The sequence below is a fragment of the Eschrichtius robustus genome, chromosome 15, assembly GCF_028021215.1.
Source record: "Eschrichtius robustus isolate mEscRob2 chromosome 15, mEscRob2.pri, whole genome shotgun sequence".
Classification (NCBI taxonomy): domain Eukaryota; kingdom Metazoa; phylum Chordata; class Mammalia; order Artiodactyla; family Eschrichtiidae; genus Eschrichtius; species Eschrichtius robustus.
Window position 1 is genome coordinate 44,805,635 of NC_090838.1, and position 26,593 is coordinate 44,832,227.

Genomic DNA, 26,593 nt, shown 5'->3' on the forward strand with positions numbered 1-26,593 from the left:
TAAAGAAAAGGCCACATTGAGACAGGTAGGAGGGGAAGAAGTGTGGGCTAGTCAGAGCACACCTTCCTGGTACAGTGACCCACAAGTGGGAGGGATATAACACCTGTGGATGTCCCTCCTCCAGACCGAAGTGTCCAATTCCAATCCCAACATAGAGCTCCCCAGCCCAGGGGATCTACACCAAGAAGATGAGCTCCCATAATGTCTGACTTTGAAAACAAGTGGGGTTTATATCTGGGAGAGCCAGAGGACTATGGGAAACTGAGACTTTGCTCTTGAAGGGCTCATACACAAACACACTCACTCCAAGTCCTAGTGCAGAGGCAGCAGCTTGAAAAGTGCCTGTTTCATATGAAAAGGAGATTCATTGACTAATTTACGGCATGTGCTGGAGGTGCAGGGATCTAGTGGAACTTTCTCCAGGGAGAGAAGCACTGGCAGGTGCCATTTTTCTTACTATCCTTCCACTTAGCTGGCCCAGTTCTGGTGGGCACCACTGATATCACTCTCCATCAACCTAGCAAACACAGTGAGTCCAACCCCAGTGTTCCCCTGAAGACCAGCCCTGCCCCTGCCCAACCTACCCACCATAGCTGGCCCCTTCAAAGCAGCTCCCACCCTACCCCAAGAGGTGGCCCAAGCCAGCACTGGTGTCCCTCTGAAGTGGCTCTTGATCTGGGGGACCAGCACAGCAACATACCCACAATAATTGTGGCCAGGCCTCAGAGCCAGTTGAGCTGGGGGCCACACTCACTCACCAGGGCATCTGCAGTAATCATGGCCCAGCCACAACAGGAAGGTACACACAGCCCACACAGGGGATACCCTTGGAGTACCTAGCTCTAGTGACTAGGGGGAATTTTTTCACTGGGCACCATTCGATGCTGTCTACATAACGCTATTCCTTCAGGAATGGGAGGTGTAGATGATACACCTAATACATAGAAACAAAAACAGAAAATTAGGCAAAATGAGAATGCAAAGAAATACTTCCCAAATGAAATAAGAAGAAAAATCCTCAGAAAAAGAAGTAAACAAAATGGAAATAAGATATTTACCAGATAAAGAATTCAAAGTAATAGTCATCAAGATACTCACTGAATTTAGGAGAAGAATGAACTCAGTGAGAACATCAACAAACAGAAAATATTTTAAAAAATAACCAATCAGAACTGAAGAATAACTGAAATGAAAAATCAACTAGAGGGAATCAAGACCAGATTAAAGGATGCAGAACAGATCAGTAATCTGGAAGACAGGGTGGTGGAAATCACATGATCAGAAGAGCAAAAAGGAAAAAAAAAAACTTTAATGAGAATAGTTTAAGGGACCTCTGGGACATCCTCAAGAATTCTAACATATGCATTATATAGGTCCCAGGAGGAGAAGAGAGAGAGAGAAAGGGACAGAAAACTATTTGAAGAAATAATGGCTGAAAACTTCCCTAACCTGGCAAAAGAAACAGACAGCTAAGTCCAAGAAGCACAAAGTCCCAAACAAGATGAACTCAAAGAGATAGACACATTATAATTAAAATGTCAAAAGTTAAAGAGAGAATCTTAAAAGCAGCAAGAGAAAATCAAATAGTCATGTAAAAGGGAACCTCCCTAAGACTCTCAGCTGATTTTTCAGCAGAAACTTTACAGGCCAGAAGGGACTGGCACAATATATTCAAACTACTGAAAGGAAAAATTTATAACCAAGAATACTGTACCTGGCAAGATTACAATTCAGAATTGAAGGAGAGATAAAGAGTTTCCTAGAGAAGCAAAAGCTAAAGGAGTTCATCACCACTAACCCAGCGTTATGAGAAATGTTAAAGGGACTTATTAAAAAGAAAAAAAAAAGACCATATCTAGAAACAAGAAAATTATGAAAGAAAAAAATCTCACTGATAAAGGCAAACATATAGTAAAGATAGTGTATCAACTACCTATAAATCTAGTATATAGGTTGAAAGACTTTTATATCTAAAATAGTTAAGCAATACACAAAATAATAAAATATAAAATATGTCAAGGGAATATAGTCAGTATTTTATAGTAACTATAAATGGAGTATAACCTTTAAAAATTGTCAATCACTGTTGTGCACCTGTAACTTATATAATATTGTACATCAACTATACTTCAATTTGAATTAAAAAAAAAATAATGTCAAAAACATAAAAGGTAGTAAGGAGAGTAAAAATGTACTGCTTTTAGAATGCACTCCAACTTAAGAAACCATCAGCATAAAATAGACTACTATATAAATATGTTGTTTTATATGAACCTCATGGTAACCACAAAACAAAAACCTATTAACAGATACACAAAAATAAAGAGAAAGGAATACAAACATACACTAAAGAAAATCATCAAATCACAGTGGAAGATAACAAGTGAAGAAAGGAACAGAGAACTACAAAACCATCCAAAAAACAATTAACAAAACTGTGATAAGTACCTACCTATCAATAATCACCTTAAGTATAAATGGACGAAATATTTCAATCAAAAGACATAGGGCAGTGAGTGCATTAAAAAAAAAAAAAAGACCCATATATATGCTGCCTGCATGAGACTCACCTCAGATCTAAAGAAAAACACAGGGTAAAATGAAGTGATAGAAAAAGATATCCCATGAAAACGGAAATTTTTAAAAAGCTGGGGTAATAATAGACACAATAAACTTTAAAAAAAGACTGTAACAAGAGATAAAGAAGAACATCACATCAAAATAAAGGGATTGATCCAGCAAGAGGATATAACACTTGTAAATATCTATGCACCCAACATAGGAGCACGTACATACATAAAGCAAACATTAACGGACATAAAGGGAGATATGGACAGGATATAAAACTCGTAAGGGATTTTAACACCATGCTTAAATCAGTGGATAAATCATCCAAACAGAAAATCAATTAAAAAAAATTGGCCTCATGGCACATTAGGCATGATAGACTTAATAGATATATAGAGAACAATCCACCCCAAACCATCAGAATACTGTAAGTCCCCTACACACGAATGAGTTTCATTCCAAGAGTGCAGTCGTAAGACCAATGTGATCATAAGTGCAACAAAGTTAGCCTAGGTACCCAACTAACACAATCAGCTATATAGGACTGTACTGTACTGTAATAGGTTTATAATACTTTTCATACAAATAATACATAAAAAACAAGTGAACACAAAAAATAAAGAGAACAATTTTAATCTTACAGTACAGTACCTTGAAATGTACAGTAGTACAGTACAACAACTGGCATACAGGCACTGGCATCAAGTGAACAGGCAAGAAGAGTTACTGACCAGAGGAGAGAGAGGAGGTGGGAGATGGTAGAGCTGAAGGATCCTCAGCAATAGGAGACAGGGCAAGCTGTAATTTCACTCATGCCTGGCATTGATGGCACAAGTTCTGGTTCCTTGCTGGATTCAATTCTATCTACCCTCTTGACAAAACGATCCAGTGATGTCTGGGTAGTAGCTCTGTTTTTTCGTCATAGATGACATGGTAGCACTGGATTGCATTCTGAATGGCTGCTGCAACATTTGTGTACCATTCTATGTTCATGTCCTGTGCCTCAAAAACTAACAGTGCCTCCTCAAATAAAGAAAATCCCCTTGCCATTTCCTGTGTCATGAATCTCTTCAGTTACTTCTTCTTCCTCTTGTCTCTCTTTGTCCTTTCTCTGGGCCTCCAATTCAATCAGATCTTCATTTGGAAGCTCCTTGTGTTACATAGCAAGGAGTTCAATGAAGTCGTCCTCTTGCAGATCTAGCTCCAGCTTCTCACTGAGGGTCACTAAGTTGCTGAAGACCTCTTTAGGCTCCTCATCCACCTTCCCGAATCCAAGAAAATCGTGAACAAACTTCAGGCAAAGGTTCTTCCAAACTCCATTCACGGTGACAGCTATAACCTCATGCCAAGCAAAGCCATGGCCTTGTAGATGTTATAGTCCTTCCAAAATTGTTGCAAGGTTGTTCCTGATTCATCACTCGCCTTTACTTCCTGACAAAAAGTATGAGATAAATAATATTTCTTGAAAGTCACTATAACTCTCTGGTCCGTAGGTTGGATGAGTGACATAGTATTTGGTGGCAGATGCACTACTTTGACATTGGGGTGAAAGTCGTCCATGAATGGGGGGTGGCCCAGAGCATTGTCAAGCAGTAAAAGAATGTTGAATGGGACATCCTTCTCCAAGCAATATTTCTCTACCTCCCGGATAAAGTGGTGGAAAAACCAGTCCTGGAAAATGGCCTGTGTAACCCAGGCTTTGGGGTTACTCTTCCACACAACAGGAAGAGAGCCCTTGGCTGTGTTTCTAAGGGCTCTTGGGTTCTCTGAATGATAAACTAAGAGAGGCTTCAGCTTCATATCACCAGAAGCATTGCCACCAAACAACAGAGTTAGCCTATCCTTTCTTGCTTTATAGCCTGGCATCAACTTTTCCTCCTTACTGACGTAACTTCAGTCTGGCATCCTCTGCCAGTACAGTCCTGTCTCATCCACATTAAAAACCTGCTCAGGTAAACAGGCACCTTCATCAATTTCTCAAAACGTTTCAGGAAATTCCCGGGCAGCACTCACTGCCTCACCACTTACTTTTATGTTGTGAAGGTTGGCTCTAGCCTTGAACCAATGAAACCAGCCACAGCTGGCATTAAAAGTTGTGCCCTCTGATTCTTCACTGTGTTTCTTCTTCAAGTCTTCATAAAGATTTTTAGCTTTCTCTTGAATCAGCATTAAGCTGAGCGGGACTCGATGCTGATGATGCTGATCCTGCATCCACACACTGAGAAGTTTCTCCATCTCCTCCATCACTTTTCCACTCTTCTTCAATGTTATTGTCAGCATCATTGGCACAGCAGACTTCACATCTTCCATGATCTTGTCCTTGTTCTTTAGAATCGTGCCTATAGTTGAACGATTCTTGTTATAAGAACGAGTGATGTCTACCATCTTTTTGCCTTGCTCCGCTCTCTCAATTATTTTGACTTTTGTTTCCACCGTTATCACTTAGCACTACTTAGCAGTACCAGCTACATCACTGCTGCTTTTATGCTTGCTTCCAGACATCCTGGGCTGGAAATAAAGATACTGTACTACTGTACTCTATACAGTCCTGTACAGTAAAGTATACAAAAGCACAACCACTTGTAGAGGATGCACTCACGTGACAATGTACACTAGACACATGAACTAATTTACATGATCAGACATGCAAACACACGTTTGCCTCTCTGAAAGTTAACAACTTGAAAATTCGTATGTAGGGGGCCTACTGTATACATTTTTTTCAAGTGCAGATGGAACATTTTCCATGATAGATCACATGTTAGGCCATAAAACAAGTACCAATACATTAATGAAGAATGAAATCATATCAAGCATCTTTTCTGACCACAACAGTATAAAAGTAGAAATCAATTACAAGGAGAAAACTGGGAAAAACACAAACACATGGAAGCTAAACTACATGCTCCTAGACAACCAATAGGTGAATGAAGAGATTAAAAAGGAAATCAAAAAAATACCTTGAAACAAATGAAAATGGAACACAGCTGTCCAAAATCAGTGGTATACAGCAAAAGCAGTTCTAAGAGGGAAGTTCATGCCTACCCTCAGGAAGTAAGAAAAATATCAAATAAACAATTTAACCTTAAACCTTAAGGAACTAGAAAAAGAAGAAACAAAGCCTAACATTAATAGAAGGAATAAAATAATAAAGATCAGAGCAAAAATAATGAAATAGATACTGGAAAGAAAAAGAAAAGAGCAATGAAACTAAGAGCTGGTTCTTTGAAAAGATTAAAAAAAAAAACAAACAAACTGATAAACCTTTAGCCAGACTCATCAAGAAAGAGGACTAGATAAGTAAAATTAGGTAAAAAAGAGGATAAGTTGAAACCGACATCATAGAAATACAAATGATCATAACAGAAAACTATGAACAGTTATGTGCCAACAAATTGGACAAGCTATAACTAAAAAATGGATAAATTCCTAGCAACATACAATCTTCCAAAACAGATTCAGGAAGAAATAGAAAATCTGAACAGACCAATCACTAGTAATTAAATGAATTCAGCAGTCAGAAAACTCCCAACAAATAAAAGTTCAGAACCAGAAGTCTTCACAGGTGAATTCTTCCAAACCTTTAGAGTTAATACCTATTCTTATCAAACTATTCCAAAAAGTTGAAGATAAAGGAATGCTTCCAAACACGTTCTACATGCCATCATTACCCTGATACCAAAACCAGAAAAGACACTAGAAAAAAAATGAAAATTATAGGTCACTATACCTGATGAATATAGATGCAAAAATTCTTAGCAAAATTTTAGCAAACTGAATTCAACAATACATTAAAAGGATCATATACCATGATCAAGTCGAATAGATTCTAGGAATGTAAGGATGGCTCAATATTCACAAATCAATCAACATGATACACCACATTAACAAAACAAAGAATAAAAATCATATGATCATCTCAATAGATGCAGAAAATCCGTTTGACCAAAATCAACAGCCATTTATGTTAAAAAATCTCAATAAAGTGGGTATAGAGGAAATGTGCCTCAACATAATAAAGGCCTTATATGACAAATCCACAGCTAACATCACATTCAGCTGAAAGCTTTTCATCTAAGATCAGTAATAAGATGAGGATGCCCACTATTGACATTTTTATTCAACCCAGTATTGGAAATCCTAGGCATAGCAATTAAGCAGGAAAAAGAGATGAAAGACATCCAAATTAAAAGGGAAGAAGTAAAACTGTCACTATTTGCAGATAATATAATTCTATGTATAGAGAACCCTGTAGGCTCCAACAAACTATTAGAACTGATAAATGAATTCAGTAAAGTTTCAGGATATAAAATTAACATACAGAAATCTGTTGTATTTCTGTATAATAATAACAAACTCTCAGAAAGAGAAATTAAGAAAACAATCCCCTTTACAAATGCATCAAAAAGAATATAATACCTAGGTGTAAAGAGGTAAAGACTTGTATTCTGAAAACTGTAAGACATTGATGAAATAGATTGAAAATGGCACAAACAAATGGAAAGATATACTGTGCTCATGGATTGGAAGAATTAATGTTGTTAAAATGTTCATGATACCCAATGCTATCTACAAATTCAATGCAATCTCTACCTACACACTTATGGCATTTTTCCTGAACTTAACAAATAATCCTAAAATTTGTGTAGAACACAAAAGACCCCAAATATCCAAAGCAATATTAAGAAAGAAGATTAAAACTGGAGGTATCACACTCCCTGATCTCAAACTATACTATAAATCTATAGTAATCAAAACTGTATGGTACTGGCACAAAAACAGACACATAGACCAATGGAACAGAAATAAACCAATGCTTGTATGATCAATTAATTTATGATAAAGGAGGCAAGAATATACAGTGGGTAAAAGACAGTCTTTTCAATAAATAATGTTGGGAAAACTGAACAGCTACATGCAAAACAATGAAACTGGACCACTGTCTTATACCATACTGAGAAAAAACAAAAAAACCAAAAAAACCTCAAAACAGATTAAGAACTAAATGTAAGACCTGAAATTATAAAATTTCTAGAAGAAAACCTAGTCAGTACCCTCTTTGACATAAGTCTTAGCAATATTTTGGGGCAATCCATCTCCTCAGGCAAGGGCAACAAAAGCAAACATAAACAAATGGGACTACATCAAACTAAAAAGCTTTTGTACAGTGAAGGAAACTGTCAGCAAAATGAAAAGGCAACCAACTGAATGAGAGAAGATATTTACAAATGATATATTCAATAAGGGGTTAATATCAAAAAATATAAAAAGAGCTCACATAACTCATTATCAAAAACTGCTATTAAAAAATGGGCAGAGGATCTGAATAGACATTTTCCAAAGAAGACATACAGATGGACAACCGACACATGAGTAGAGGCTCAGCATCACTAATCATCAGGGAAATGCAAATAAAACCATAATGAGATATCACCTCACATCTGTTAGAATAATAATAAAAAACAAGTGTTGGTGAGAATGTGGAGAAAAAGAGAACACTTGTGCCTGTTGGTGGGAATGTAAATAGGTGCAGCCACTATGGAGAACAGTATATAGGTTCCTCAAAAAAGTAAAATGAGAACTAGCATATGATCCAGCAATTCTACTTCTGGGTATTTACCTGAAGAAAACAAAAGCACTAATTCAAAAGATATATACACTCTTATATTCATTGCAGCATTATTTACAATAGCTAAGATATGGAAACAACCTAAGTGTCCATTAATAGATGAATGGATAAAGAAGATATTGCATACATATATATATGTGTGCATATATATAATGGAGTATTACTCAGCCATAAAAAAGAATGAAATCTTGACATTTGCACAACATAGATGGCCCCAGAGGGATTATGCTAAGTGAAATAAGTCAGACAGAGAAAGCCAAATAACATATGATTTCACTTATATGAATAATCTGAAAAATAAAGCAAACAAATAAAACTAAACAGAAACAGACTCATAGACACAGAGAACAAACTGGTGGTGGTCAAAAAGGATGGTGGTGGGGGATTAGAGGAAATAGGTGAAGGGAATTAAGAGACACAAACTTCCACTTATAAAAAAATAAATGACCAGCACATAATGTACAACATAGGAAATACAGTGAATAAAATTGTGATAACTTTGTATGGTAACAGATGGTTACTAGAATTATCATGGTGATCGATTTGTAATATAGATAAATGTCAAATCACTATGTTGTACACCTGAAATTAATATTGTATGTCAACTACATACTTCAGTAAAAAAAGAAAAATTTTAATAAATAAATAAAAATAGCCAATAAAGCACTAAAAAATAACATTGTACAAATGAAAGTTTGATTAAAAAAGACTGTCAAAATGAGGAGAAAAGCACTAAAACCAAGTAGAAAACCAGGTAATTTCATTAAAAATTAGTAGCAGAAGAAATGTAAACACCCTATCAGTATATAAAAACATCTAGCCTTGTAATTTAAAATATTAAAATATAAACAATAAAATACTCTTATAAATATTTTAACATAAAGAATAAGCAAAGATTTTCTTTTTAACTGATGATTAATGAGGGGAAAACCTAACTTGAAATGTAAATATTCAAAAACTGCTGGTAAGAATTGACACTAGTACAAGTTTTCCAAACAGCAATTTGGCAATAATCAATAAGGATCCTTAAGAACATTCCTACTTGGGGGTCTCAATGACTCTAATTCTAGAAATCTATACAAAGGAAATAATCTGAAATGTGGATAAATATATTTTATAACACATAAGCCCAGAAATATAGTATTGGTTTTAAAAGCATCTTGCTTATGTAAAAGGCAATACTATAAATCATTTCAAATATTTTGGAAGTACATTCAATAACTGGGAAAACCATCTACAATATTTTTAGTAAAGAAAAGGAAGCTACAGGAGAGCATGTATGGTGTGAACTCATATTTGTCATAAAATCAAACTAGAGCCACTCTAAACAGGTGGTAATAATTCTTAATTCTCTTTCTCTCACTGTCTTTATTTTGTTTCCTAAATCACCACTTACTATCTTTGCAGTACAAAGTTAAGAAGATATAAAGAATTAAGTTTCTAAAGAAAGTTTCACATGACAAAATGCTCTTCATAAAGTAACTAGTGTCACACATGGAGTGTATAGGTGCATGTGTGTATGAGTGTGTGTGATTGGAATAAGATATATTCAAAATGCTAATACATTTTCTATGTGATAATTTAATTTTTACTTTTCTAAACAATCAGAATTCCACTCCGTGCTTTTGTAAATGAGAAAATAAGGTATTACATGATTCTTTTTGAATAAATACACAGGAACTTTCATAAATACAAACAAATTACAAAGTTAAAGAAAAACTAAATGAATAATTAATATAATGAAAAAAGAAGCTCACTGATCAGGAGCCAAAAATTGGTGACAGCTGAAATCTAACAGCTAAAGCCAGCTCTGAGGCAGGTTTTCACTGTGTGGCATTTGCCAAATCCTTGCTTTTGTTTTTGTTTTTTTAATAAATTTATTTGTTTATTTTTGGCTGTGTTGGGTCTTCGTTTCTGTGCAAGGGCTTTCTCCAGTTGCGGTGAGTGGGGGCCCCTCTTCATCGCGGTGCGCGGGCCTCTCACTGTCGCGGCCTCTACCGTTGCGGAGCACAGGCTCCAGACGCGCAGGCTCAGTAGTTGTGGCTCACGGGCATAGTTGCTCCGCGGCATGTGGGATCTTCCCGGACCGGGGCACGAACCCATGTCCCCTGCATTGGCAGGCGGATTCCTAACCACTGCGCCACCAGGGAAGCCCCTTTGCTTTTGTTTTGATGTGTATTTTTGAGAGAGAATGAGGGATAAGAGAAAACCTAACACCTGCCCAATGCTGACAACCTAATAAGACCCCCTGCAAAATCCTAACTCCAGGGCTACATCCACAGTGTAAAGATGAACTAGAAATAAACCTGCTCCAGAACAAAAAAAAAAACCAAGAACATTTTCAGTAGCTTTCCACCCACATAAATAAGGGTAGTATGTATTTAAGCACAGCATACATTGCCATGCTGATATGCAGCTACTATATTTTGTCCATTATGAACAGGTACCTTTCTAAAAAGTTGATCATCAAGATTTATAGTTACACAATAATCAATCTGCCAGGATTGTACAGTGCATGGTTTGATGACCCAGAGGAAAGTAGTTCCTGGAAATTTCTTTCGAAATTACATCCTTTGAATAGATGCAACCTGAAAATTAGGAGTCAACTATACTGGCAGATTACTAGAGCTCTAGTCGGTCATCAAAAACTGGTCCAGTACGTGATCATAGTGTATGGCCAAAATGTCTCCCAGCGTGATACCCCTCAGGCTTTTCGGCTTCCATTTGACCTTGTCAGGTTCCAAAAAACTGGCGTTCCTGCACTTATGGCTTCACCCTTTCAGGTGTCTGGTATAACTGTGCTAAGAGACAGTGTCAGTCTCTTTCTCTGAGCCTGTTTCAAGGCACCAATGTCATGGATTTCCCTCTCTGCATAAGCTTTACTCTCAGCTACTATATCTCCCTCTCTCTTTTGACTGATTTTAACCCAAACTTTCCCACTTCTGGAAGGAATGTTAGGTTCAGCCAGTGTGCTTGCCCAAATTGCTGACAGTAATAGCAGTCTAGCAACTACCTCCCTGTCAGTCCATTCTCATGCAGATAGTTTAGGGTTACATAGGTTCAGAATTAATGGGCTATCCCAACCACTAGACAATACAGCTACATTCACTGTTGATCTTAATTTTTCCAGATGGGGTGAAGGCCCTTAAAAATCCTGGTATAAAGGTTAAAAGGTATGGTTACATTTTTTTCTTAGGGGTCATTCCACTTCCCAGCACCCACAGTTGCAGCCCTGGTCCCAAGACCACTGCAGTAAGCAGGAGAAAAAGAAAGCTGAGGTGACATTGTGAAGGATTATATAGTCATACCAGCATCTTGCTCCACACCCTCTTTTTCGGATCCCCTAGAAAAGCAGAGGAGCTCTCCCTTGGGGCCCCTTATGTTGTGTGTGATCACACACTTGTGAAGGCATGTAAACCAGTCTTTATGCCTTTATCTCTTCATAGTTTAGACAACTGTTTCCAGTGTCTGTTCCAATTCTCTATCAAGCCATTTATTTGGGGATGATATGCAATGCGATATGTCCATTTGATGTGATAACCCTTTGCCCATTGTTGGACACTATGAACTGTAAATGTATTACTTTGTCTGAAGAAATGTAACTTGGTAGTCCAAATTAGTACTGTATCTTCTGTTCCAGGTTTTTTACAGTGTTCTGAGCATTTGCATCAACCATTGGGTAGGCAAAACCTAGTCCAGAATAAGTGTCTATTTCTGCTAGAGTCCATTTATAGCCTCCTGGGGCTACTGGCAGTTGTCTGATATAATCTCCTTGCCAGCTTTGTGTGAGGGCCCTTCCCCTGGGGAGTCTTCCCCCATAGCCATCTGCAGTTTGTCTTTCTTGGTGGCAAACAGGACAGATCTTGCTGACATTTCATGTCTCAGATGGTGCAACAGGAATATGTCAATGCCCAGCCCATCTCCTCATTGCTGCAGCTCCTCCATTTACTCTCGTTTTATGAACCCAGCTGACCAGGTCAAGCAAGTACACCAGGATGTCCACATGCTGGTTCCAATCAACTTTTTTTTTTTAAATAAATTTATTTATTTTTGGCTGTGTTGGGTCTTCATTGCTGCATGTGGGCTTTGTCTAGTTGCGGCGAGCACGGGGCTACTCTTCATTGCAGTGCACGGGTTTCTCATTGTGGTGGCTTCTCTTGTTGCAGAGCGTGGGCTCTAGGCACATGGGCTTCAGAAGTTGTGGCATGTGGGCTCTAGAATGCAGCCTCAGTAGTTGTGGCACACGGCCTTAGTTGCTCCGTGGCATGTGAGATCTTTCCGGATCAGGGCTTGAACCCATGTCCCCTGCATTGGCAGGTGGATTCTTAACCATTGTGCCACCAGGGAAGTCCCAGTCAACTTCTGATCCTGGTTCTTTTGATGGGCATCAACATGCCCTATTGTTACCAGAAAGTAGGTTCTTGTCTCCTCACAGAAAGAATTCAGAGATGAGACAGGGAGGTCAAGAAAGCAAAGCGAGGATTTATTAAATGATAGTATGCTCTCAAGAGGAAAGTAGGCAGACTTAGGTGAGTAGATGCCCTGAGTTTCTTTGGCAAGCTGGTTATATGGGACTTGAAAATGAATGGGTGGAATATTCATTGAGGAGGGAGGGATTTGGGGTTGTATTTCCTGATTTTCATCCCAGCTCCACCTTCCCTAAGGGAGGAGGGATTTTTGTCCTTTATTCAGTCTTGATCAGAAGTGTCAGGGCATCAGTGCATGATCAGTACTTCTTATCTGCAAGACTAATTTTACTGTAATGAGGGCATAATGAGCAAAATGTTACATTCAGACACCGGAGATTCCTACCTTTCCTCACCTTTCTTTGTCTGCCTCTAGGACCCCTGTCACCTCAAGATATACAGCTTCCTGTCAGTCCAGAGGTTCCTGCTTTTCTTTGTCTGCCCAAGGAACCCCATTGTTCACAAGATGTATGGCTTCCTGCCATTTGGCCTTTCTCCCCCTTTCTCTGCTCATATCTAGCTATCTGCCTGCTCTAATACTACATTAATGTGCCAAATAATTTCTTATAGTGATATCAATAGGTCCATGCCCCATACAGGTATTTCTTTTAACAGTACAGTTCTCCACTGCCCATCTGCCTGACTCAATGGCGGGGCCACTGCTCATGACACTACATATACCCAAACATTGGGGTTCTTCTGCTTAACTATTCTATCACTACAAACAAATGGCATGCAGTTGAGTCAACTGAGCTGATTTTTTGCAACCTTTATCAATCAGGGTTTTCCAGGAGTTGCTCGTGGAGCAGTGGACTTTCAAAGCGTGTACTTGGAACTGCTATCCATAAACCAAGCAACTTCCTTTTGATCAGTTGAGATCTGTTCATAGGGCACCACTCATATGGCAATAGGATCAGGCAACAACTCAGATGTTCCAAGTCAGTCCTAGAGGAAAAGAAGCTATCTGCTCATGAATACGGTAAGTATCTCCTTACATTCCTCAGGTAGCATGTTCCTATATAAACCATTTCCATTACATTATAGAATTCTTCTGGACACTGACTTCCTCATTAGAGTGTTTCTCTGATATTACAACCAGGACATTATAGGTATTTTAGGTTTCAGGGTCTATTTTATGTTCTTCAGTAATAGGGTTAGTTTCTATTAATGTCCAATAACAAGTCAATAATCGTCTCTGAAATGGCTTGTACCATACCACCACGTATGGAAATTTTCTGGTACAAAGCCCAGCTGTTGTTGCTAAGTGGCATTCATGGGATTTTGCCATAACCTCCAATCTATGTAGGTTACAGATTCTTCCAAAATTGTACCTGAGTACTGATCATAAAAGTACAAATGTATCGGCTGAGACACTGCTTTTTGAAATTCTGGTAGACCCTGGTGTTATTTAGGTTCCCATTCAAATAACTGCCTCCTTTCAGGCAGTTTTATGGATAGGAGCTAACAATATTCCTAACTGTGGAATATACATCCTACAAAATCCAAACAACCTGACCATGTACTGTTTTTCTCGCTTAGTTCTAGAGGTAGGAAATACAACGATTTACTTTTAGCTGCCTGTGGAACGTCATGGATGTCTCCTGCCCAGGTTATTCCTAATAATTTCACCATCTGAGTGGGTCCTTAGATCTTTCCTGGATTAATCAAGCAGCCTCTGTTACTCATGTGTGTCACCATAAAATCTGTCTGTTCTAGCTTATTCTTTAGTTTATGATATTATCATATCATCGAGATCGTATATTACCACGCTTGGGACATGCCTCAAATCCAAGTCCCTTCTAACAAAATTATGCCAGTAAATTGGTGACTCCAAATAACCCTATGACAATATAATAAAGGTAAACTGGATTTCATCCCAGGTGAAGGCAAACTGGTTGGCTCTTCTGTAAGATCAGGATGGAGCAAAAGCCTTTGTAAGATCAGTCATTAAGTACCAGTCTCCTTTACCTTGTATTTTTTTATACTTTTGAAACCATACCAGGGACTGCTGATGCTACAGTGAATACTATTTCACTCCAGCCTTGATAATCTACTTCTTGTCTTCATGAGCCATCTGCATTTTGTATGGATCACATAGGGCAAATGCACAGAAAATTTAATGGTACCAGTACTCCCATTTCTAACATGTCACTAATTAAAGTGATAATCTCTTTTTATCCACCAGTTATTTAATATTGATTTAAATTAATAACCTGTATGGGATATACTATAAATTCTCATTTAGCATGTCCAATTAATAATACCTGAAGGACAAACTTATATGCCTTCTGTTTTATAATATTAAGTAGGAGAAGTATTCTCCAGTTAGACATAATATCCATTCAAATAATACATTTAGGTAAAGGAGACATGACTATGTCACATAAAGTCTCTTCAAACATTCTAATTTTCACCCAAGCTTTTTACCTTAATCCCACTGACAATTGCATCTCTATATCATCTCGTTATAATTGTAGTCCCTGTTGGGACTTCACCAATAGGTTTTGGAATCAAAGTGCATTGGACTTCCATGTCAAGGAGCTCCAGGTAGCGTTCTCTCCAACTCCCTGTCCGTTTTCCAGTTTGCCCACACGTGTGCACATGGTGTTGGGCCCCCAGCCAAGGGTCAGGCCAAGAGACCCTGGTGCTTTCATCAATCCTCATCCTCATTTTATAGATTATCACCCCCTGGTAATTTGAGGTCACATTTGTCATTGTGATCTTTGTCTTCTGGTTTTTTAAACTTCTCCAAACTAGGGTAAATAGAAAAGATTTGTTTAGAGCTCTTCAGTGCTGGGGGACCAGGGGTGGCTCCCATCTGTTTATCAGGTCTCTGAAGACTTTTGTTTTGAACCCTTCAATGCCCTTTTATTCATCCAATTCCTTAGTAAGTATTTAAAAACCTTCAACTTGCTTTGATGGATCCCTTGACTATTATTTCCTTTGTCTTTCCTCATACCCAGCAAATCATTCTAATTTTCTTAGAATCTTTGAGTCTCAGAAGGGGAAGCTGAGACAACAAATCTAATATGGCTTTTTTGATCTTTCCCTGACTTTACAGCAGGTGACATGGAGTGCCCATGCCAAAAGGATCCACTTAATCACAGTATTTACCATAATACGGTTAAAGAGAGTATTAAATGGATGTACATCCTAATAATTATAAAATTATTCCAGCATGCATTTCATATGCAGCATATCAGCCACTTTAGCTGGGGAGTTCCACTTGTCATGTGAAGGAGGGAAAGGACAATTCCCCTTCTCAGGATAAACGAACTTTATAGTGTCTTTGCTCCAGTCCACCAGGCCAGTTGTCCCTTCAGGAAGAAACCTGTTGTGTGTTTGGATAATGTACAGCAGCCAGTTCTGATTGTTCAATAGCAAGCTATGGGTCCGGCATCAACCCAAACATATTCCTCCACTCCACTGCATTCAAAATAAGAAGACTGCTTCAAAGTTAGTCACCCTCATAATTTACTTTAGTAAAAGTTCTTCAGGAAGCTGATCATATTAATCCACAAAATCAGACAACCCTTTCACAATATCCCCCAGTTTCAGTAGTTTCTTGGTTTTGTAAAGACATACACACCTACCCCTGCCACCTGAACTACCTTCTTAATGACCATAGATACTAGGAGTGCTACCTGTTTTTTCTATAATACATTTTCCTATTGGTAACAGCCCTGAAGCTAGTGGTCATAGCTCAGGAAAGCCAAAATCTAATGCCAGGACCCACGCCAACCCTGTCCTTTACTTTCATTTTATCTACTACAGAAAAAAATAACCAATGATTTCATATTTGGCTTGTTTCTCATTATTTTGTGTTTTTGTATGTGTCCAGTGAGCCAACTCCTCAAGAAGTAGATCTATCATTTCTAAATTCCATCGATAATTTTTACCTAGAGTAACTAATCACATCACACCTGCTGTCCTACACCATAGGAGATGTGGTAGCCACTTAGGTTTCAAAGGTTTGTCATCCTCCACTCCCATCCTTTTCCCAGACAATCCTCCCTCCACTTCCTTTTCCCAAACAATGTTTTCACCATATTTCAGTGAGTCAGTGTCATTCTAGTAAATTCCACTTCAGAAGTCCACTGTGACCCCAAGACCATCCTCTTGCTCAATGATTAGCTAGGACTCACAGGACTCAGAAAAATTGTTATACTCATAGTTATGGTTTACTACAGCGAAAGGATACAGATTAAATTCAGGAAAAGAAAAAGGAACATGGGTGGATGCCAGGAGAATCCCGGTACAAGCTTCCAGATGTACACTCTTGGTAGAGTCTCACGGACACAATTCTCCCAGCAAGAATATATAACAACACATTAAAAGTGTTACCAAACAGGGAAGTCCAAGTGAGGTTTGGCATCAGGGTTTTCATTAGAGTCTGTCAGGTAGACATGCAGTGCTCATATGACTGACCTTGGATACTCAGACTCCAGACCCCCAGATCAAAAATAGGCATTCACCATAAATCATATTTTTAGCATTAATTATCTGATTGAAATGGTACCAAGTGACCCAAGGCCTCAAGCACACAAAACACTCTTATCAGGCAGAATATTCCAAGGGCTCATGACTCATTTCCCAGGTGCTGGCCAAGAGCTAGTCCTAAAGACATGTTTTTCTAGGGAATGCACACGGTTTCAGTAGCCTAGGCCTACTTTCCTATACAATAACCTTGATGTTAAAAATAGGATATAGCATTGCTCAGCTAGAAAGAGTTCCTCTCACCAGGAAAGGAAGAACAGGGTGAGTGACCAACTTCCCCAACCTTTCAGGGCACCACAAAGAGGTTCCTTTCGATTTCACCTCACCCAGACTGGCAAAGCTGAAATGTATAGAAATGTCTAGGAACAAGGAAGAAAAGCAGGGCTACCAATAGCAGCCACACAGTGGGAGTCATGGCAAATCACAATGACCTGCTCTGCAGATAAACCCAACAACTTTCACTACTGAAGAAGGAACCAGTGGCCATCATAGCTGCCATAGACCTCTTGTAGATTTCACCAGCTTTTGCCTCACAGGTGTTTGCATTTGCTGATGCCAGTTGCCTGAGTCCCTGTTCTTTCCCCACTTGCTCCCACCAGAGCCCAAAGACCACATGGCAGCTAGTCCAGACCTCTTCAGCTGCTTGAGTGCAAGACACCAGGCTAGACACTCAGGACTGACCCCTACTACCATGCACACACTTAGGACTAGCCCCTCCAGCCATACATTTGCATACTACCAGCCTGATGCCTGCTACAAGACTCCACCATGCCACGCTCATGCCCAGGGCGAGACTGTGCAGCCACATGAGGGCACATCTGATACGCAGGACCCCCACAGCTGTTTGTGAGCCTAGCCCGGATCAGGCAGTTTTCTGTGACTGCATTCACCTGTAGCTAGCCCCCTCCAACTGTGCACCTGCATGCCTCAGGTCTGACCCCATATCAATTGTCTCTACTTCCATTTGCCTGTGATGAGATCCAGCAGCTACAGTAGTACATCCTGACAACCAGAGCCCACACAGCTACCAGTGCCTGGGCAGTTGGCCTGGCCCTAGCTACCTTCCTTGGCTCCCACCATTATCTTTGTGTCTGCTATCATCCTGGCCATTTCACAGGCACCTATACATGGCCCCTGCAGACAAGCATGTGAACACCAGCAGCTCCAGCCACTACAACTGCCTGCCCTTGTCCCTAGGTGCTAGACTTAGAGGTGCCACTGAGGATCTCAAAGCCTTGCAGTCATAGAAGATCCCCCACAGTGCTCACCAAGAACCATATGATTGTCAGTGCTGTATCCGGGCAGCCTGAACTAAAGAGACATCACACACACCTTGGGTCCAGTGCTGCCACACGCCTTCACACTTGGCACCCTGCACCATTAGACCCAGGGTCACAGCATGCTCCAGTGTGCCCCAACCCACAGGTGAAAGTCTTCCCATACCAAAAGGGTCCATAAAGTCTGGAAGAGGTGACTGCTTCTTCAAATGTGCAGACACCCATGCATGGCTACAGGGATCATGAAGTTTCAGGAAAACATGAGTCTTCCAAATGAACACAATAAACTTACAGTAGCTGACCCCAAAGAACTGGAGATTCAGGAACTGTCCCACAAAGTATTCAAAATAATTGTTCTAAAGATGCTCAGAGAGCTGCAGGAGAACACAAAGAAACAAATTTACAATATCAGGAAAACAATAAAAAACAGAAATGAGAAGTTCAACAAAGAAATAGAAAACATAAAAAGGAACCAAACAGAAATTCTGAAGCTGAAGAATACAATGATGGAGCTAAAGAATTCAATAGAAAGCTTCAACAGCATATATAACCAGAAGAAAGGATAAGTGAGCTTGAAGACTGATCAATTGAAATTATCCAATCAAGGGAACAAAAGAGAAAAAAGATGATGAAGAGTGAAGAAAGCCTACATGATCTATGGAATAACATAAGAACCAAGTTATGAATTATTAGAGGTCCAGAAAGAGAAGAGAGGGAAAAGAGCAGAAAGCTTATTAAAGAAATAATGACTGAGAATTTCCCCAAACTGGGGAGATATTTGGGTATCCAAGTTCTTGAAGCTCATATATGACCAAACAATGTCAACTTAAAGATAACCTCTCCACAACACATTATAATAAAACTGTCAAAAATAAAAGACAAAGAGAAAATCTTAAATGATGCAAGAAAAAAAGAGCTTATAACTTACAAGGGAAAGCCCATATGGATGGCTATCAGTGGATTTCTCATGAGAAACCACACAGGTCAAAAGAGAATGACATGATATATTTGAAGTGTTTTTAAAAACCCTGCCAACCAAGAATACTTCACCCAGCAAACTTGTCCTTCATAAATGAAGGAGATAAAGGAATACATCACTAATAGACCTGCCTTACAAGAAATGCTGAGAGGATTTCTTCAAACTGAAATAAAAAAATGCTAATAACAGGAAAACATGAAAATGTTAAACACATGGATAAAGGAAAATATATAGTCAGATTCAGAATACTCTAATACAATAATGTGGTGTGGAGTATTAACCATCTAGCTCTACTATAAAGGTCAAAGAACAAGAATATTAAAAATAACTACAGCTACAGTAATATATTTATTAATGGATATATATATAAAAGGAGGGAAATTGTTAGCACTCGTTACAAAAAAGGAATGAAGTAAAAGGGTACAGTTTTGTATGTGATAAAAGTTAAGCTGTTATCAGCATAAATGGACTGCTATATCTATAAAATATTTTATGTAAGCTTCATAGTAACCACAAAGCAAAAATCTAAGCATATTCACAAAAGATAAAGAGAAGGGAATCTTTCATACCACCAGAGAAAATCATCAGTTCACAAAGAAAGACAGCAAAAGTTGAATAAAGGAACAATTGAACTAGAAAACAGGCAAAAAAACAAGAAATAAGATGGTCTTAGTAGTTTATTACCTATCAACAATTACTCTAAATGTAAGCAGATTAAATTCTCCAATCAAAAGACATAGATTGGCTGCATGGATTAAAAAAACCAAAACCTTATTATATGCTGCTTACAAGAGACTCACTTCAGCTTTAAGGACACATGTAGGCTCAAAGTGAAGTGATGGAAAAAGATATTCCAGACAAATGGGAAACAAAAGAAAGCAGAGGTAGTTACGCTTATATCAAAAAACAAAATAGACTTTAAGCCAAAAACATTATATAATGATAAGGGGGTCAATTCGCCAAGAAGATATAATAATCATAAATATATATATACAGTATATACAATAATGGTGGGGGGCTATAATACCCCACTTTCAACAATGGATAGGTAATCCAGACAGAATATCAACAAAGAAACATTGGACTTGAACCATAATTTAGGCCAAATGGATCTAACTTTCATATACAGAACAACATGAGAAGACACGTTCTTATCTAGGCACTGTCCAGGATAGATCACATGATAGGTCAAAAAATAAGTCTTAGCAAATGTAAGAAGAATGAAATCATACCAAGAATCTTTCTGACCACATTGGTATGAAACTAGAAATCAATAACAGGATAAAACCTGGAAAATTCACAAATATGTAAAATTTGGACAACACACTCCTGAGCAATCAATGGGTCAAAAAAGAAATCAAAAGAACAATCAAAAAGTATCTTGAAATACACAAAAAAATTGAAACACAACTTACCAAAACTTATGGGAGGTGCAAAAGCAGTTCTAAGAAAGAAGCTTATGATAAACACCTACTTTAAGAAAAAGAAATCTCACAAATAAACAGTGTAACTTTATACATCAAGGGACTAGAAAAAGAGGAACAAACTAAACCAAGTTTGAAGAAGGAAAGAAATAACAAAATTCAGAGTATAAATAAGTGAAATAGACACCAGAAAAGAATAGGAAAAAAAAAAATCAATGAAATTAAGAGCTCTTTTTCTTTTTTAAGATAAACAAAATTTTAAAACTTTTAGCTAGACTAAGGAAAAGAGGAGAGGTTCTAATAAAATCAGAAACAAAGGAGGAGACATTACAACTGATAGCACAGACATGCAAAGGATTATAAGAGACTATTATGAACTATTATACGCCCCAAATTTGGATAATTTAGATAAAATAGATTCATTTCTAAAAACACAACCTACAGTGATTGAATTGTGAAGAAACAGAAAATCTGAACCGACCAATAATGAGTAAATAGATTGAATCAGTAATTACAATTCTCCCAACAATGAAAAGCCCAGGACCAGATTGTTTCACTGGTCAATGCTACCAAGTTTTAAAGTGGAATTGATGCTATCCTTCTCAAACTCTTCCAAAAAACTGAAGAAGAGAGAACACTGTCAAACTCGTTTTATGCATTACCCAGATAGTAAAGTCAGATAAGCACACTATAAGAAAACTACAGACCAATAGCCCTGATGAATATAGAAGCAAAAATTTTCAAAAAAAATATTAGAGATCAAAATTCAACAGCACATTAAAAATAATTATACACCGTGATGAATATATCCCTGGGGTGCAAGGATGATTCAACATATGCAAATTAATAAATGTGCTATACCACATTAATAGAATGAACTATAAATATATGATCATCTCAATAGATGCAGAAAAAGCATTCAACAAAATACAACCTTCTTTCATAATAAAAATTATCAATAAATTGGATATAGAAGGAACATACCTCAACACAATAAAGGCCATATATGACAAGCCCACATCTAACATCATAATCAATGGTGAAATGTTGAAAGTTTTACCTCTAAGGTCAGGAACAAGACAAGGATGCCCACTCTTTTTTGTTTTTGTTTTTTTTTGGCTGGGTTGGGTCTTCGTTGCTGTGTGTGTGCTTTCTCTAGTTGAGGCAAACAGGGCTACTCTTCGTTGCATAAATGGACTTCTCATTGTGGTGGCTTCTCTTTGTTGCAGAGCATGGGCTCTAGGTGTGCAGGTTTCAGTAGTTGTGGCACGTGGGCTCAGTAGTTGTGGCTCACGGGCTTGGTTGCTCCATGGCATGTGGGATCTTCCTGGACCAGGGCTCAAACCCATGTCCCCTGCATTGGCAGGCGGACTCTTAACTGCTGCACCACCAGGGAAGTCCCAGGGTGCCCACTCTTACCACTCCTATTCAACAAAGTACTAGCAGTCATAACCAGAGAAATTAGGAAAGGAAAAAAAAAAATGAAGGAAATCCAAATCAAAAGGGAAGAAGTAAAATTATCTCTTTTTGCAGATGATATGATCTTCTATAGAGTATATCCTAAAGGCACCACCAAAAACCTGTTAGAACAAATCAATGAATTCAAAAATTGCTGGACACAAAGTCAACATATAGAAATCAGTTGTGTTTCTATACACTAACAATGGAATATCAGATAAAGAACTAAAAAATACAATCCCATTCACAATAGCATTAAAACAATGAAATACTTAGGAATAAACATAAACAAAGAGGTAAACATCTTTACTGCCAGACTTTGATGAAAGAAATTTAAAAGGCTAAACAAATGGGAAGATATACTATGTTCATGAATTGGAAGAATTAATATTGTTAAAATGCTCATACTACCTGAAGCCGTCTATGTATTCAATGCAATTTCTACCAAAGTCCAATAGCATTTTTCAAAGGCACAGAAAAAGCAATCCTAAAACTTGTTGGAGTCATAAAAGACCTAAATATTCAAAGAGATCGTGAGAAAGGAGAACAAAACTGGAGGTGTCCCACTTCCTCATTTCAATCCATTCTACAATAGTAATCAAATCAGTATGGTACTGGCATAAAAAGAGACACATAGACCAGTGGAACAGAATAAAGAGACCAGAAATAAACCCACACATATATGGTCAACTGATATTTGACAAGTGACCCAAGATACCTAATGGAGAAAGGATAGTCTCTTCAATAAATTGGTGTTGAATAGCCATGTGAACTCACGAAAATGAACTCACAGAGAAATTCGAGTCAAAACTACAATGAGATACCACTTCACACCTGTTAGAATGGCTATCATTAAAGAGACAAGAGATCAATATTGGGAAGGATGAGGAGAAAAGGGAACTTCTTTTAATTCTCTATTTTTTTAAATTGAAGTATAGTTGATTTACAATGTTGTGCTAATTTCTGCTGTATAGCAATGTGACTCAGTTATACACATATATACATTCTTTTTTATATTCTTTTTCATTATGGTTTATCCCAGGAGATTGGATATAGTTCCCTGTGCTATACAGTAGGACCTCGTTGTTTATTATCCATTCTAAATGTAATAGTTTGCATTTGCTAACCCCAAACTCCCACTCCATCCCTCTCCCTCCCCCCACCCCATCAGCAACCACAAGTCTCTTCTATGTGTCTGTGAGTCTGTTTCTGTTTTGTAGATAGGCTTGTTTGTGCCATATTTTAGGTTCCACATATAAGTGATATCATATGGCATTTGTCTTTCTCTTTCTGACTTACTTCACCTAGTATGATAATCTCTAGTTGCATCCATGTTGCTGCAAATGGCATTATTTCATTCTTTTTCTTTGGCTGAGTAGTATTCCATTGTATATATGTACCACATCTTCTTTATCCATTCATCTGTCAGTGGACATTTAGGTTGTTTCCATGCCTTGGCTATTGTGAATAGTGCTGCTATGTACATAGGGGTGCATGTACCTTTTGGTCACTATATGCAGATGACATGAAACTATATATAGAAAACCCTAAGAACTCCACATGAAAACTACTAGATGTAATAAATGAATTCAACAAAGGAGCAGGATACAAGATTCACATTCAGAAATCGGTTGCATTTCTTTACACTAACAATGAAATATCAGAAAAAGAATGTAAAATAATTCCTTTTAAAATAGCACCAAAAATAAAAATACCTAGGAATAAACCTGACCAAGGAGGTGAAAGACTTATATGCTGAGAAATAGAAAACATTAATAAAGGAAATTAAAGAGGATTCAAAGAAATGGAAAGATATCCCTATCTCTTGAGTTGGAAGAATTAATATTTTTAAAATGGCAATACTACCCAAAACAATCTACAGATTTAACGTGATTCCCATCAAATTACCCGTGACTTTTTTCACAGAACTAGAACAAATAATCCAAAAATGTGTATGGAACCATAAAAGACCCAGAATTGTCAAAGCAATCCTCAGGGGGAAAAAAAAAAAAAGCAGGAGGCATAACTCTCCCAGACTTCAGACAATACTACAAAGCTACAGTAATCAAAACAGTGTGGTATTGGTATGAAAACAGACATATGGATCAATGGAACAGAATAGAGAACCCAGAAATAAACCCACACACCTACAGTCATTTAATCTTCGACAAAGGAGGCAAGAATATAAAATGGGAAACAGTCTCTTCAGCAAGTGGTGCTGGGGAAGTTGGACAGCTGCATGTAAATCAGTGAAGTTAGAACTCACCCTCATGCACAAAAATAAACTCAAAATGGCTTAAAGATTTAAATATAAGACATAACACCATAAAACTCCTAGAAGAGAGCATAGGCAAAACATTCTCTGTCATAAATTGTACAAATGTTTTCTTAGTTCAGTCTCCCAAGGCAATAGAAATAAAAACAAAAATAAACAAATGGGACCTAATCAAACTTACATGATTTGCACAGCAAAGGAAACCATAATAAAATGAAAAGACAACCTATGGAATGGGAGAAAGTGTTTGCAATGATGCAACCAACAAGGGCTTAATCTCTAAAATATACAAACAGCTCATACAACTCAACAACAAAAAAACAAACAACTCAATTGAAAAATGGGCAGAATACCTTAATAGACATTTCTCCATAGAAGACATACAGATGGCCAGTAGGCACATGAAAAGATGCTCAGCATCACTTATTAGAGAAATGCAAATCAAAACTAAAATGACGTATTGTACCACCTCACACTGGTCAGAATGGCCATCATTAAAAAGTCTACAAATAACATATGCTGGAGAGGGTGTGGAGAAAAGGGAACCCTCCTACACTGTTGGTGGGAATGTAAGTTGGCACAGCCACTATGGAAAACAGTATGGAGTTTCCTCAGAAAACTGAAAATAGAACTACCATATGATCCAGCAATCCCACTCCTGGGCATATACCCAGACAAAACTATAATTTGAAAAGGAAACTCTTGTGCACTGTTGGTGAGAATGTATATCAGAACCACCACTGTGGAAAACAGTATGGAGAGTCCTTTAAAAATTAGAAGTAGAACTACTTTAGGATTTAGCAATCCCACTTCTTGGTATTTATCCAAAGGAAATGAAAAAAAGATATCAAAGAGGTACTTACACTCAGTGCTGCACGTTCACTGCAGCATTATTCACAATAGCCAAGATATGGAATTATGTATATATAAGAAATAAACATAAAATAAATGAAGACTAGAGAATAAAGAATAATATTGTTTTAGTCACATATATGATTATCTATGCATAAAACCCCAAAGAATAATGATAGAGTTTAGAAAGTTTACCAGATATAAAATATCTAAATAAAAAGTTAATTACATTTGTATTGACAGGATATTTGATTTAGAATATGATACTAGTTACAATAGCAAACAGATACAGAAGGATCACAAAAAACTTGTAAGAGTGTTAAGGAGAAAATTTTAAATACCATATATAAATACTTTTAAAATTCCTAAATAAGTGATGTAGTTAATGTTTATTGATAAAAATGTTCAGGATGTTTAATTTTCAGTTTTCTCTACGTTGATCCATATCATTTAATGTGATAAAAAACCTGAGCAGCATATTTGTATGGCACTTTACAGTTTTTATGGTCTTAGTAGATACCAGGTTTTTTTCTAGTAATTAGAGTAGCTTGGTCATACCTCAGTAAATGATGAATAGACTATGACATAGAATGGAGAAACCAGTTATAAATCCACATGTACATGGAAACTTGGTCTAGGACAGAACTGTTATTATATCTTAGTTGGTAAAGAGGGGCTACTCAGTAAGTAGTATTGGGAATATTATCCCTACCTGACTATGCAACCAAATCAATTCCAAGTTGCTAAAAGTTCTAAATATGAGTCATGAAAAAATAAACTTTTCTGAAAATAACATAAGCACATATATCCATCAGGTTTACAAAAAAAAAAAAAAAAGCAATAGATGAGAAAGAGAGAGAGAAAGATTAATTTTAAATAATTGGCTCACATGATTGTGGGGACTGGCAAGTTTGAAATCCATAAATTAGGTCAGCAGTCTAGAAACTCAGCAGAAGGTAAAGCTATGGTCTTAAGCCCAAAATCTGTAGGGCAGACTGGCTGCCTAGAAACTCAGGCAGGAGATAATGCTGCAGTCTTGAGTCAGAATTCTTTCATTTCCAGGAAACCCGTTTTTAATCTTCAATTGATTGGATGAAACCTACTCATATTTATCAAGGGTAACCTCTTTTACTTAAATTTAACTAATTATAGATGCTAACCATATCTA

At 37.6% G+C, this 26,593-nt stretch overlaps 1 protein-coding gene across 1 annotated transcript; it reads right to left on the reverse strand.

Annotated features, from left to right (window-relative positions):
- Nucleotides 1–3,724: 3,724 nt before the first annotated feature.
- On the reverse strand, nucleotides 3,725–4,953 carry LOC137777359 (tigger transposable element-derived protein 1-like). The gene is made up of 2 exons (XM_068564157.1): nucleotides 4,597–4,953; nucleotides 3,725–3,829 (listed from the first exon to the last, which is right to left on the reverse strand). The coding sequence occupies exons 1-2, from the start codon at nucleotides 4,951–4,953 to the stop codon at nucleotides 3,725–3,727; spliced, it is 462 nt and encodes a 153-aa protein (XP_068420258.1).
- Nucleotides 4,954–26,593: the final 21,640 nt, after the last annotated feature.